The sequence below is a fragment of the Camellia sinensis genome, chromosome 8 (genome assembly GCF_055761805.1).
Source record: "Camellia sinensis isolate YWXY chromosome 8, ASM5576180v1, whole genome shotgun sequence".
Taxonomy (NCBI): domain Eukaryota; kingdom Viridiplantae; phylum Streptophyta; class Magnoliopsida; order Ericales; family Theaceae; genus Camellia; species Camellia sinensis.
The window spans coordinates 100,672,729-100,686,702 of record NC_138968.1 but is presented as its reverse complement, the minus strand read 5'-3'; the positions used below and the strand labels follow the sequence as shown (position 1 = coordinate 100,686,702).

General features: G+C 40.9%; 1 protein-coding gene across 1 annotated transcript; it reads left to right on the top strand.

The window, feature by feature from the left end:
- Positions 1–1,622, top strand: LOC145797922 (uncharacterized). The gene is made up of 2 exons (XM_082885365.1): positions 1–18; positions 894–1,622. The coding sequence occupies exons 1-2, from the start codon at positions 1–3 to the stop codon at positions 1,620–1,622; spliced, it is 747 nt and encodes a 248-aa protein (XP_082741491.1).
- The last annotated feature ends 12,352 nt before the right edge of the window (positions 1,623–13,974 follow it).

The window sequence follows — 13,974 nt, the reverse complement described above, 5'->3', positions numbered from 1 at the left end:
ATGTATGAGACATGGCTAGTAAACACCATAATTAGATATCTGCCATCATGCAAGAGGATCCGAATTCGTGTCTGGGTGTTTAAACACTAATGCATGGGAAATGGCAAGTAAACACCATAATTACATATCTGCCATCGTGCAAGAGGGTCCGAACAAGTGTACTAGTGTTCGAACGCTAATGCATGAGAAATGGCAAGTAAACACCATAATTACATATCTACCATCATGCAAGAGGTTCCGAATAAGTGTCCAGGTGTTTAAACCCTAATGCATTAGAAATGGCAAGTAAACACCATAATTACATATATCCCATCATGCAAGAGGGTCTGATTAAGTGTCCGAGTGTTCGAACCCTAATGTATGGGAAATGGCTAGTAAACACCATAATTACATATCTGCCATCATGCAAGACGATCCGAATACGTGTCCGTGTGTTTAGACCCGAATGCATGAGAAATGGCAAGTAAACACCATAATTACATATCTACCATCACGCAAGAGGGTCCGAATAAGTGTCCGAGTGTTTAAACCTAATGCGTGTGAAATGGCAAGTAAACACCTTAATTACATATCTGCCATAATGCAAGGGGGTCTGAATAAGTGACCGAGTGTTCGAACCCTAATCTATGAGAAATGGCTAGTAAACCCTATAATTACATATCTGCCATCGTACAAGAGGATCCAAATACGTGTCCGTTTGTTTAAACCCTAATGCATGTGAAATGGCATGTAAACACCATAATTACATATCTGCCACGATACAAGACGGTCCGAATAAGTGTCCGAGTGTTCGATCGCTAATGCATGAGAAATGGCATGTAAAGACCATATGGTGTCCGAGTGTTCGACCGAGTGTTTGGATTTGGCCTTTTCCTAACTCTTGGGAGATACAGGAATGGATTGCTGCCACTCCTCCTTCTCTTAAACCTTCCCTTGATTCCCCTGATATTCCTGTGTGGAGTTTGACTGCTGATGGCTCTTTTTCTATTCACTCTGCTTGGGAATGTTGGAGGGACAAGGGCCCAAAGGTTACTTGGTCTAATCTCATTTGGGGTCCTCTTGTTATCCCTAGGGTTAGTTTCATTGTGTGGCTGGCTATCCATGAGAGACTTAACACTGGGGATAGGCTCCAAATCTTTGGTCTTCTTACGAGCCCTAGCTGCCCTTTATGTTGTGCTCCTGAGGAGAACCACTCCCATCTGTTCTTTAGGTGCCTCTACTCCTCTAGGATTTGGGCTGTTATCCAAGCTAAATGTAATTCCCATTGGCCTTCTTTGCCCTGGTTGGAACTTGTTAAGTTTGCTACTAAATCAATCAATGGTAAATCTCTGAAATCTGTGATTATGAAACTCTCTTTTCTCTGCACTATCTACCACATTTGGATGGAGAGAAATAGTAGAATTTTTAGTAAGGTTTTCAAACCTGAAGAGGTTGTCACTAACTCTATCATCCAAATGGTTAGGGGTAGACTCCTTTCTATGGAAAATGTGAAAGCTTATGCAGGTGACAACTGGTATTTGGAACAATGGAACCTACCTTCTAAAATCCTGTTGCAGTCCCAAACTGCTGCAGCTGAAAGGAATTTGAGTGGTGTGAATTATCCTACATTGAGGGTTGAGTGATGGTGAGCAGATAAGGAGTGTTTTGTCTAACAAATGGTGCTGTCTTGCAGATGGTTTTACTCTCAGATTCTATCAGCTATTATGGATCCCAAATGTTTACAAAATCTGGAGCCTATGAAGGGAGGGTTGAGTGATGTGAGCCAGTACAGATGCTATTGTAAATGTGGGTTGTGTGGGGGGAGGAAGTACATATATTTTAGACTAACATGTACTATATATTATATATATTTTGTGCAGGTTTATGGAATTCTCAAGTACATTGTTCAGCTGGCTGGAATGAGAGAGCACAAGATATGTGGGCCGAGTGATGGGAGATCTTACATTGAGTGGAGAGCTCTCTTTTATTGTGGGTCGAGTGAGGGGAGGTCCTATACTGAATGCTTGTTGTTTCTTCTTCTTTATGACTCAATATATTGTTATGGAAATTCCTTTCTATTATATGTTGAACAGGTTAAGCAGCAACTTGTAAGGTGGGATTGTTCCTGGAAGTTTCTTTCGGATGGTTATTGGGCTTGTTATTGGGCTTCGGCTGCTAGTAGTCTGCTGTTGGTGACTACTTTTGGGCATTGGCAACAATCTGTGCCTGGTTTTGCCTGGTGGTGTGAAGGTGGCTGCAACCAGCGCCCCTCTTTGACGTTGTACACTGTGTGGATATGCTCTTCGGCGATGGCTGCAAGTTGCGCCTTGCCTAGGCATTTCAGTGGGTTCATAAGCTGTTTTCATTTCTGTTTGTACATATTCCCGTATAGTGTGTTTGTAATTTTTGTATACCATAATTTTGTCCCCTCTTTGGGCTGTTTTGTCTTTAGTTCTGGTCATGTTTGAGACTTAGTATTAGGCTGGTGTTTTGTTGGTTTTCATGCTGGTCCTTGTATTTCCCCAGTTTCGGTGCAAATGCTGGGCTGGTGTTGTATTTGTGCAAGACCCCTGTCTGTTGTGGGGACATGGTTCTTGAACAATTATTATGTTCTGCTTAGTCGTCTTGGCTGCGTGTGTTCTCGGTTTTGTGGGTTGGTAGGTTTTTATTTCTTTTCAGTTTAGCTGTTGTTGTTGTAGTTTCTGGTAGGGCCTGGGGGATGCCCCTTGTATTCGTGTAAATTTTCCTGTTTTATTTATTACTTATTCACCCAAAAAAAAAGACCATATTTACATATCTGCCATCATGTAGGAGGATCCGAATGCGTGACCGTGTTTTTAAACCCTAATGCATGAGAAATGGCAAGTAAATACCATAATTACATATCTGCCATCATGCAAGAGGGTCCAAATAAGTGACCGAGTGTTTGAACCCTAACGCATGAGAAATGGCTAATAAACACCATAATTACATATCTGCCATCATGCGAGAGGATCCGAATACGTGTCCGTGTGCTTAAACCCTAATGCATGAGAAATGGCAAGTAAACACCATAAATACATATCTGTCATCATGCTAGAGGGTCCGAATAAGTGTGCTGGTGTTCGAACGCTTATGCATGAGAAATGGCAAACAAAACCATAATTAAATATCTACCATCATGCAAGAGGGTCCGAATAAGTGTCCAAGTGTTTAAACCCTAATGCATTAGAAATGGCAATTAAACACCATAATTACATATCTGATATCATGCAAGACGGTCTGATTAAGTGTCCGAGTGTTCGAACCCTAATATATGAGAAATGGCTAGTAAACACCATAATTGCATATCTGCCATCATGCAAGATGATCTCAATACGTGTCCGTGTGTTTAAACCCTAATGCATGACAAACGGCAAGTAAACACCATAATTACAAATCTGCCATCATGCAAGTGGGTCCGAATAAGTGACCGAGTGTTCAAACACTAATGTATGAGAAATGGCTAGTAAACACTATAATTACATATCTGCCATCATGCAAGAGGATCCGAATACGTGTCCGTGTGTTTAAACACTAATGGATGAGAAATGGCAACTAAACATCATAATTAAGTATCTGCCATCATGCAAGTGGGTCCGAATAAGTGACCGAGTGTTCGAACCCTAATGTGTGAGAAATGACTAATAAACACCATAATTACATATCTGCCATCATGCAAGAGGATCTGAATACGTGTCCGTATGTTTAAACACCAATGCATGAGAAATGGCAAGTAAACACCATAATTACATATCTGTCATCGTGCAAGTGGGTCCAAATAAGTGTGCGATTGTTCGAACGCTAATGCATGAGAATTGGCAAGTAAACCCCATAATTACATATCTACCATCACGCAAGAGGGTCCGAATAACTGTCTAAGTGTTTAAACCCTAATGCATTAGAAATGGCAAGTAAACACCATAATAACACATCCGTCATCATGCAAGACGGTCTGAATAAGTGTCCGAATGTTCGAACCCTAATGTCTGAAAAATTGTTAGTAAACACCATAATTACATATCTGCCATCGTGCAAGATGATTCGAGTACGTGTGTCCGTGTGTTTAAACCCTAATGCATTAGAAATGGCAAGTAAACACCATAATTACATATTTGCCATTATGCAATTGGGTCCGAATAAGTGACCGAGTGTTCGAACCCAAATGTATGAGAAATGGCTAGTAAATACCATAATTACATTTCTGCCATCATGCATGAGGATCCGAATACGTGTCCGTGTGTTTAAACACTAATGCATGAGAAGTGGAAAGTAAACACCATAATTACATATCTGCCATCGTGCAAGAGGGTCCGAACAAATGTACCAGTGTTCGAACGCTAATGCATGAGAAATGGCAAGTAAACACCATAATTACATAACTACCGTCATGCAAGAGGGTCCGAATAAGTTACAAAGTGTTTAAACCCTAATGCATTAGATAATGGCAAGTAAACACTATAATTACATATATCCCATCATGTAAGAGGGTCTGATTAAGTGTCCGAGTGTTCGAACCCCAATGTATGGGAAATCACTAGTAAACACCATAAGTACATATCTGCTATCATGCAAGATGATCCGAATACGTGTCCGTGTGTTTAAACCCTAACGCATGAGAAACGAGAAGTAAATGCCATAATTACATATCTGCCATTATGCAAGAGGGTCCAAATAAGTGTACGAGTGTTTAAACCTAATGCGTGAGAGATGGCAAGTAAACCCCACAATTACATATCGGCCATCATGCAAGAGGGTCTGAATAAGTGTCCAAATGTTCGAACCCTAATGTATGAGAAATGGCAAGTAAACAGTATAATAACATATCGGCCATGGTGCAAGATGATCCGAATACGTGTCCGTTTGTTTAAACCCTAATGCATGTGAAATGACAAGTAAACACCATAATTACATATCTGCCATCATAGAAGACGGTCCGAATAAGTGTCCGAGTGTTCGAACGCTAATGCATGAGAAATGGCAAGTAAACACCATAATTACATATCTCCCATCGTGCAAAAGGGTCCGAATAAGTGACCGAGTGTTCGAACCCTAATGTATGAGAAATGGCTAGTAAACACCCTAACTACATATCTGTTATCATGCAAGAGGATCCGAATACGGGTCCATTTCTTCAAACCCTATTGCATGAGAAATTGCAAGTAAACACCATAATTACAAATCTGCCGTCATGCAAGAGGATACGAATACGTGTCCGTGTGTTTAAACCCTGATGCATGAGAAATGGCAAGTAAACACCATAATTACGTATATCCCATCATGCAAGAGGGTCTGATTCAGTGTCCGAGTATTCGAACCCTAATGTCTGGGAAATGGCAAGTAAACACCATAATTACATATCTACCATCATGCAAGATGATCCGAGTACGTATCCGTGTGTTTAAACCCTAATGCATGAGAAATGGCAAGTAAACACCGTAATTACATATCTGCCATCACACAAGAGGGTCCGAATAAGTGTCCGAGTGTTTAAACCTAATGTGTGAGAAATGGCAAGTAAACATCATAATTACATATCTGCAATCATGCAAGCGGGTCAGAATAAGTGTTCGAGTGTTCGAACCCTAATGTGTGAGGAATGGCTAATACACACCATAATTACAAATCTGCAATCGTGCAAGATGATCCGAATACGTGTCCGTTTGTTTAAACCCTAGTGCATGTGAAATGGCAAGTAAACACCATAATTAAATATCTGCCATCATACAAGACGGTCCGAATAAGTTTCCGAGTGTTCGAAGGCTAATGCATGAGAAATGGCAAATAAACACCATAATTACATATCTGCCATCATGCAAGAGGGTCCGAATAAGTGACCAGGTGTTCGAACCCTAATGTATGAGAAATGGGGAGTAAACACCATAGTTACATATCTGCCATCATGAGAGAGGATCCAAATACGTGCCCGTGTGTTTAAACCTTAATGCATGAGAAATGGCAAGTAAACACCACAATTACATATCTGCCATCGTGCAAAAGGGTCCGAATAAGTGTACTAGTGTTCGAAAGCTAATGCATAAGAAATGGCAAATAAACACCATAAATACATATCTACCATCATGCAAGAGGGTCTGAATAAGTGTCCAAGTGTTTAAACCCTAATGCATTGGAAATGACAAGTACACACCATAATTACATATCACCCATCATGCAAGACTGTCTGATTAAGTGTCCGAGTGTCCGTGTGTCTAAACCCTAATGCATGGGAAATGGCAAGTAAACACCACAATTACATATCTGCCATCACGCAAGAGGGTCCGAATAAGTGTCCGAGTATTTAAACCCTAATGCGTGAGAAATGGCAAGTAAACACCATAATTAGATATCTGCCATCATGCAAGAGGGTCTGAATAAGTGTACGAGTGTTCGAACCCTAATGTATGAGAAATGGCCAGTAAACACCGTAATTACATATCTGCCATCGTGCAAGATGAGTCGAATACGTGCCCGTGTGTTTAAACCCTAATGCATGAGCAATGGCAAGTAAACACCATAATTACATATCTGCCATCATGTAAGTGGGTTCGAATAAGTTACCAAGTGTTCGAACCCGAATGTAAGAAAAAATTGCTAGGAAACACCGCAATTACATATCCGCCATCGTGCAGGAGGATCCGAATACGTGTCCGTGTGTTTAAAGACTAATGCGTGAGAAATGGCAAGTAAACACCATAATTATATATCTATCATCATGCAAGAGGGTCCGAATAAGTGTCCAAATGTTTAAACCCTAATGCATTAGAAATGGCAAGTAAACACCATAATTACATATATCCCATCATGCAAGAGGGTCTGATTAAGTGTCCGAGTGTTCGAACATTTGCATGAGAAATGGCAAGTAAACACCATAATTACATATCTGCCATCATGTAAGTGGGTCCGAATAAGTGACCGAGTGTTCGAACCCTAATGTGCGAGAAATGGCTAATAAACACCATAATTGCATATCTGCCATCATGCAAGAAGTTCCGAATATGTGTTCGTGTGTTTAAACCCAAATGTGTGAGAAATGGCAAGTAAACACCATAATTACATATCTGTCATCGTGCAAGAGGTACCGAATAAGTTTGCTAGTGTTCGAACGGTAATGCATGAGAAATGGCAAGTAAACACCATAATTACATATCTACCATCATGCAAGAGGGTCCGAATAAGTGTCCATGTTTTTAAACCCTAATGCATTAAAATGGCAAGTGAACACCATAATTACATATCTGCCATCATGCAAGACGGTCTAAATAAGTCTCCAAGTGTTCGAACCCTAATGTCTGAAAAATTGTTAGTAAACACCATAATTACGTAGCTGCCATCGTGCAAGATCATCCGAATACGTGTCCGTGTGTTTAAACCCTAATGCATGAGAAATGGCAAGTAAACACCATAATTACATATCTGCCATCGTGCAAGTGGGTCCGAACAAGTAACCGAGTGTTCGAACCCCAATGTATGAGAAATGGCTAGTAAACACCACAATTACATATCCGCCATCATGCAAGAGGATCCGAATACGTGTCCGTGTGTTTAAACACTAATGCATGAGAAATGGAAAGTAAACACCATAATTACAAATCTGCCATCGTGCAAGAGGGTCCAAACAAGTGTACTAGTGTTCGAACGCTAATGCATGACAAATGGCAAGTAAACACCATAATTACATATCTACCATCATGCAAGAGGGTCCGAATATGTGTCCAAGTGTTTAAACCCTAATGCATGAGAAATTGCAAATGAACACCATAATTACATATCTGCAATCATGCAAGATGATCTGAATACGTGTCCATGTGTTTAAACACTAATGCATGAGAAATGGCCCATAAACAACATAATTACATGTTTGTCATCCTACAAGGGGGTCCGAATAAGTGACCCAGTGTTCGAACCCCAATGTATGAGAAATGGCTAGTAAACACCATAATTACATATCTGCCATCGTGCAAGAGGATCCGAATACGTGTCTGTGTGTTTAAACACTAATGCATGAGAAATGGCCAGTAAACACCATAATTACATATTTGCCATCATGCAAGTGGGTCCGAATAAGTGGCCGAGTGTTCGAACCCTAATGTATGAGAAATGGCTAATAAGCACCATAATTACAAATCTGCCATCATGCAAGAGGATCCGAATACATGTCTGTGTGTTTAAACCCTAATGCATGTAAAATGGCAAGTAAACACCATAATTACATATCTGTCATCGTGCAAGAGGGTCCGAATAAGTGTACTAGTGTTCGAACGCTAATGCATGAGAAATGGCAAGTAAACACCATAATTACATATCTATCATCATGCAATAGGGTCCGAATAAGTGTCCAAGTGTTTAAACCCTAATGCATTAGAAATGGCAAGTAAACACCATAGTTACATATCAGCCATCATGCAAGACGGTCAGAATAAGTGTCCGAGTGTTCGAACCCTAATGTCTGAAAAATTGTTAGTGAACACCATAATTACATATCTGTCGTCGTGCAAGATGATCCGAATACGTGTCCGTGTGTTTAAACCCTAATGCATGAGAAACGGCAAGTAAACACCATAATTACATATCTTCCATCATGCAAGTGGGTCCGAATAAGTGACCGAGTGTTCGAACCCTAATGTATGAGACATGGCCAGTAAACACCATAATTATGTGTCTGCCATCATGCAAGAGGGTCCGAATAAGTGACCGAGTGTTCGAACCCTAATGTATGAGAAATGGGTAGTAAACACCATAATTATTTCATCCATTTGGACTAGGACATGGGTTAGAGTGAGAAGCTCCCGCATCTCTCTAGAAACTTTGTTTCTAGGGTTTCAATACCTTATTGAATACGATGGTAGGAGTTAATGCTAGTCCCATTAATGTTTCACCTTCTGTATGTGTTGACACGATCTGCAAGGCAGACTTTGGCGTAAACATCATGAGTGATAAACTAGGGTTTCTTAAAAACAAATACGATATCCTTGGTGGTGAGGCTATGGATTCATCGGAGATCAATCCTCATGTATCTGTTCTTGGACAGGATAGCAGTGACTCGGTCCAATCTCAATCTGATCGTAGGGTTAACACCCTAGATATGGCAACTCAGCATAACGAGGGAAGGGTCATTTCGAATGATCCACAGGAATCAAAGATGGCAGAAGCCTCTGGAGATAGTCCTCATCTGGTGGATCAAATGGTAAATCGCAAAGGAGTACGTGACTTTGTAACCCCCCATCTGACCTTTGATCCCCGGACTTTTGTAGATCGGGTTGAAAGGCTTAAATCGTCTAACCCTAACCTGGCCATCGGAGCCCCTTCGACTCCAGGTACTCCTCGCTGGTCAGATCGTAGTGAGAATGAGCCTTCTGTGTTCCATAGGCTTCCAGATAGCTTGGAAATAGCAAGGAATAGAGGTGATGGAAAATCCCGTGAGGGTATGGAGGGTGATTCAGGTCAGCCGTCTGACACTGTGAGGAAAAATCTACAAGACTTTCTGGGTCAGGAAGAACAAAGGGAGGATATCTCATTCGGGGATAATCTAGATCGCGGAGGGACAAATACTCGAGGAGGAAGAGGCAACAGAGGTCGTGGCGGAGGTAGGGGATCTGGAAATCATTCGGGGAAATCGTGGGCTGAAATCACAAATTCGTCTACTAGATCGCAAGTCTCTCTCAGGTACTTCCCTCCTACTGTTAAAGATGACTTTATCAGTGTTGATTTGCCCCCTAGACCTAATCCCCTTCAAAAGTGGGATTCCTGTTTAGTGGGTTACTTCTTAGGGAAAGGGGTTAACTTCAACTATATGAAGAACAGCGCATTTAGCATGTGGAAGAATAAGGGTCTTAAAGAAGTTTTAGCTAATGGTGAGGGTTTTATTTTCTTCATTTTTGATAACCCTGAGTGTTGCTTTGAAGTTCTGGAGGGAGGTCCTTGGTACATTGGGGGCTTCAATATTATTCTGAAAAAATGGAAACGGATGATGAAATTATCGAAGGATAAGGTGACTAAAGTACCAGTCTGGGTTAGATTCTATAACATTCCTTTAGAATATTGGGATGATGATGGCCTTGGTAGGATTGCTAGTGCTGTTGGTAACCCTTTGTTTACGGATCAACTCATGGCTAGTGGGGGTAGGGTTGCTTTTGCCAGAGTGTGTGTGGAAGTTGATGCTTCTTCCAAACAACCACCTTCATTCCCTGTAAATTGTGATGGTGAAACAGTTGTTGTGAATGTTGAATACCAAGGTCTTCCTGCTAAATGTGAGCATTGTGTTGCTTTCGGCCATGACACAACTAGATGTGTTACTACTCAAGTGGCCAAACTGGTATCTCTCCAGAAAGAAACAAAAGAGAATCCTACTGAGCCTGGCTGGACCACTATTATGGCTAAAGGGAAGAAGCAAGTTGGAGTTAGTGCTGGAGATGAGGCAATCCCTGCTCCTCAAGGTACTCATGGAACAAATGAACAGGAAGTAGCGCCAGGGGAGGTTTCCCTACCTGACCAAATTGAAGCTACTGAAGAGGACTTATTGTTGAATAGGGAAGTACCTTCTACAGTTCAAGGAAAAACTTCTGACTCAGTAGCAGAGGACAACAGGCCTGCTGCCTCTCAGAATCTTGCTGGTTCTTCGGCTGTCACCGGGGAAGATGTTCCCTACTTTGAGGGCCTGCAAAAGATGAAGAGCAATTTGGCAGATGTTATAAGCCTTATCATCCCTCAAGACCCAACATTGCTGGAGGAAGTCCAGAAGTTCAAGGATTCAAATCTTGGTAGTCCTAAGGCTAGTCCTGTACCCAATCTTCCAGCAAAAGGTAAATCCTCTGGCAAGAGCAGCAGTAGCCAGAGGAAAAAGAAGAGGTAACTCTCAGTTTCTTAGTTGTGGGTTTTGTTTTGTCTTTTGTTCTCCATGACTTTCAAAATAGCTGCTTGGAATATTAGAGGGTTGAATGACCCTTCTAAACATAGAGAGTTAAAAAATTTTGTGGTTAAAGAAGATATTAAAGTCATGGGTATTTTGGAGACCAAAATAAAAGCTGTAAATGAAAAGAAAATTTTCTCTTCTTGTTTAAAGAATTGGTCCTTTTTGTCAAACTCACAACCTAATGAAACTGGCAGAATTTGTGTTTTTTGGGACTCAAATTTTTGTATGGTCAACCAGCCTTCTGCCTCTGACCAACATATTTTTTGTGAGATTACTGATCTTACTCAGGCCTCTAGTTTCCTTGCCTGTTTTGTGTATGCTGATAATAACTACTCTGTGAGAAGGGTCTTTTGTGAAACCATGGTTCGTTTATCCCATTCTCAGTCCAATTGTCCCATTGCCTTTTTAGGGGATTTTAATGCTACTAGATACAGTCATGAGAAATTTGGGGGCTCTCAGATTTGGAACTCTTCAAAGGAGGAATTTAATTCTTATATTATTGCCTCTGAGCTTGATGATTTGTCCTACTCTGGTTGCCAATTTACTTGGGCTAACAAGAGGGACTGTGGGGAGTATATTGCAACTAAAATTGATAGAGTTTTGGTTAATGAGTCTTGGCTGGATAATTTTCCCAACTCTACTGCTTTTTTTCTACCTTCCACAATCTCTGACCACTCTCCTGTTGTAGTGGTTGTTTCTGATGCTGTCACCTCTTACAAGAAACCTTTTAAGTTCTTTAATTTCTGGTCCAAGCATAAGGACTTTCTTTCTCTGGTTTCTAACGAGTGGAGTCAGTATATTCAGGGTGTTCCCATGTTCAGAGTCTGTCAAAATCTTAGAAATTTGAAACCTGGGTTGAGAGACCTTAACAAGAAAGATTTTAGTGACATATCTACTAGAGTCATTGTTGCTAAGTCAGACCTTGAATCGATTCAATATAAATTGGACAAGGATCCGAGCAATCTGATTTTGCAGAATCTTGAGAGAACTAACTACAGGCATTATGTGGATTTATGTGCTGTGGAGGAGAGTCTTGCCCATCAAAAGGCCAGGGTTGATTGGTTGGGTCTGGGGGATAGGAACACCAAATTCTTTTTTAGATCTGTTAAGAGCAATATTAACAGAAGTAAAATCCTTAGCATTGAGTTGGAGGATGGTAGCAAATCATCTAAGCCTGAAGACATTCATCAAGCCTTCATTAGTTCTTTCACAAACCTTTTTGGTACCCCGTTCAGGGACCAGTACAATGGTTTTGAAAGGATTAATTCTCTGGTCCAGGCTAGAGTCTCTGTGGAACAATCTTTAAAGCTTGGTAGTCCTGTCTCCGATCAAGAGATCAAGGATGTTGTTTGGTCCCTTAAGGCTAATAAAGCCCCTGGCCCGGATGGTTTTACGGGTAGTTTTTTTAAGGCCTCGTGGGACATTGTTGGAAAGGAAGTTACTCAAGCAATTAGAACCTTTTTCCAATCTGGTAAACTTCTCTCTGAGGTTAACAGCACTATTATTGCTCTCATTCCTAAGGTTCCTAATCCTTTGAGAGTGGGTGACTTTAGGCCTATTTCTTGTTGCAACACTATCTATAAGTGCATAGCCAAGATTATTGCTAAAAGAATTAAGGCTGTCCTCCCTGATTTGATTGATCCTGTTCAATCTGCTTTTGTGCAAGGTAGGAGGATCTCTGAAAATATTTTCTTGTCCCAAGAGCTTATGAGAGGTTATCATCATCAGTCTGTTACTCCTAAATGTGCTATGAAAGTTGACATTATGAAAGCCTACGATACTGTTAGATGGGAGTTTATTATTGATGTCCTTAAGGCCATGGCCTTTCCACTCTCTATGATCTCCTGGATTAAGGCTTGTATCACAAGTCCGTCGTTTTCCATTTGCATCAATGGGAGCCTTCATGGCTATTTCAAGGGCGCAAGAGGCCTTAGGCAAGGAGACCCTATGTCTCATTATTTGTTTGTCTTGGCTATGGAAATCCTGGCTAGAATTCTTGCTGAGAAATCCAACCATCATCTTTTTAAATTCCATTGGAGATGTGAGAAGACTAAGATTGTTAACTTGTGCTTTGCTGATGATTTAATGATATTCAGCAAAGGGGATGCATCTACTGTTCAAGTGATTATGCATGGGCTTGAGGAGTTTAAGAATCTTTCGGGTCTTACTCCTAGTGCTGCCAAGAGTAACATTTTTTTCTGTGGTTGTAACTCTAGTCTTAGGGAGGAAATTCTTAAGATTGCCAATTTCAAGGAAGGTACCCTCCCTGTCAAGTACTTGGGTGTTCCCTTAATCACCACTAAGTTGAGAGCATTAGATTGCCAACAGCTTATTGATAGGATCACTAACCGTATTAAGAGTTGGACCAATAAGGCCCTCTCTTATGCTGGTAGAGCTCAGCTTATTCAAACCATCCTGTTCTCCATGCAAGTCTATTGGTCATCGTTGTTCATCCTCCCTAAGAAGGTTGTTAGAGAAATTGAAAATTTACTTAGAGCCTTTCTTTGGTCCGGGGTTGATCTGAAGAAGCATAGTGCGAAAATTGCTTGGGATAAGGTTTGTGCTCCCAAGTCTGAAGGTGGTCTGGGTTTTAAATCTCTGGAGGTTTGGAATAGAGCTGCTATTGCCAAACATATTTGGTTCCTTTTCTCGGGGGGTGAGAAGTCGATGTGGTGCCAATGGGTTAAATCTTACTTACTCAAAGGCAAAAGTTTTTGGAAAGTCCCTGTTCCTAGTGATCCTTCTTGGGTCTGGAGGAAGATTCTTTCTCTTAGGAAGTCAATATTTCCTCTCATTGTCCACAAAATTGAGAATGGTAATGCTACCTTTTTGTGGTATGATAATTGGCATCCGGTGGGCTCTATTTGGGACAAATTTGGGAATAGGATTATCTATGATTCTGGTCTCTCTGAGGAGGCTAAAGTGAGCAAGATTGTTAATGGGGATTCCTAGCACTGGCCTTTTCCCAACTCTTGGGAGATGAGAGACCTTATATCATTGACCCCCCTTCTTTCAAACCCAGATCTTTGAGTAATAATACTCCTATTTGGACTCTTACTCAAGATGGT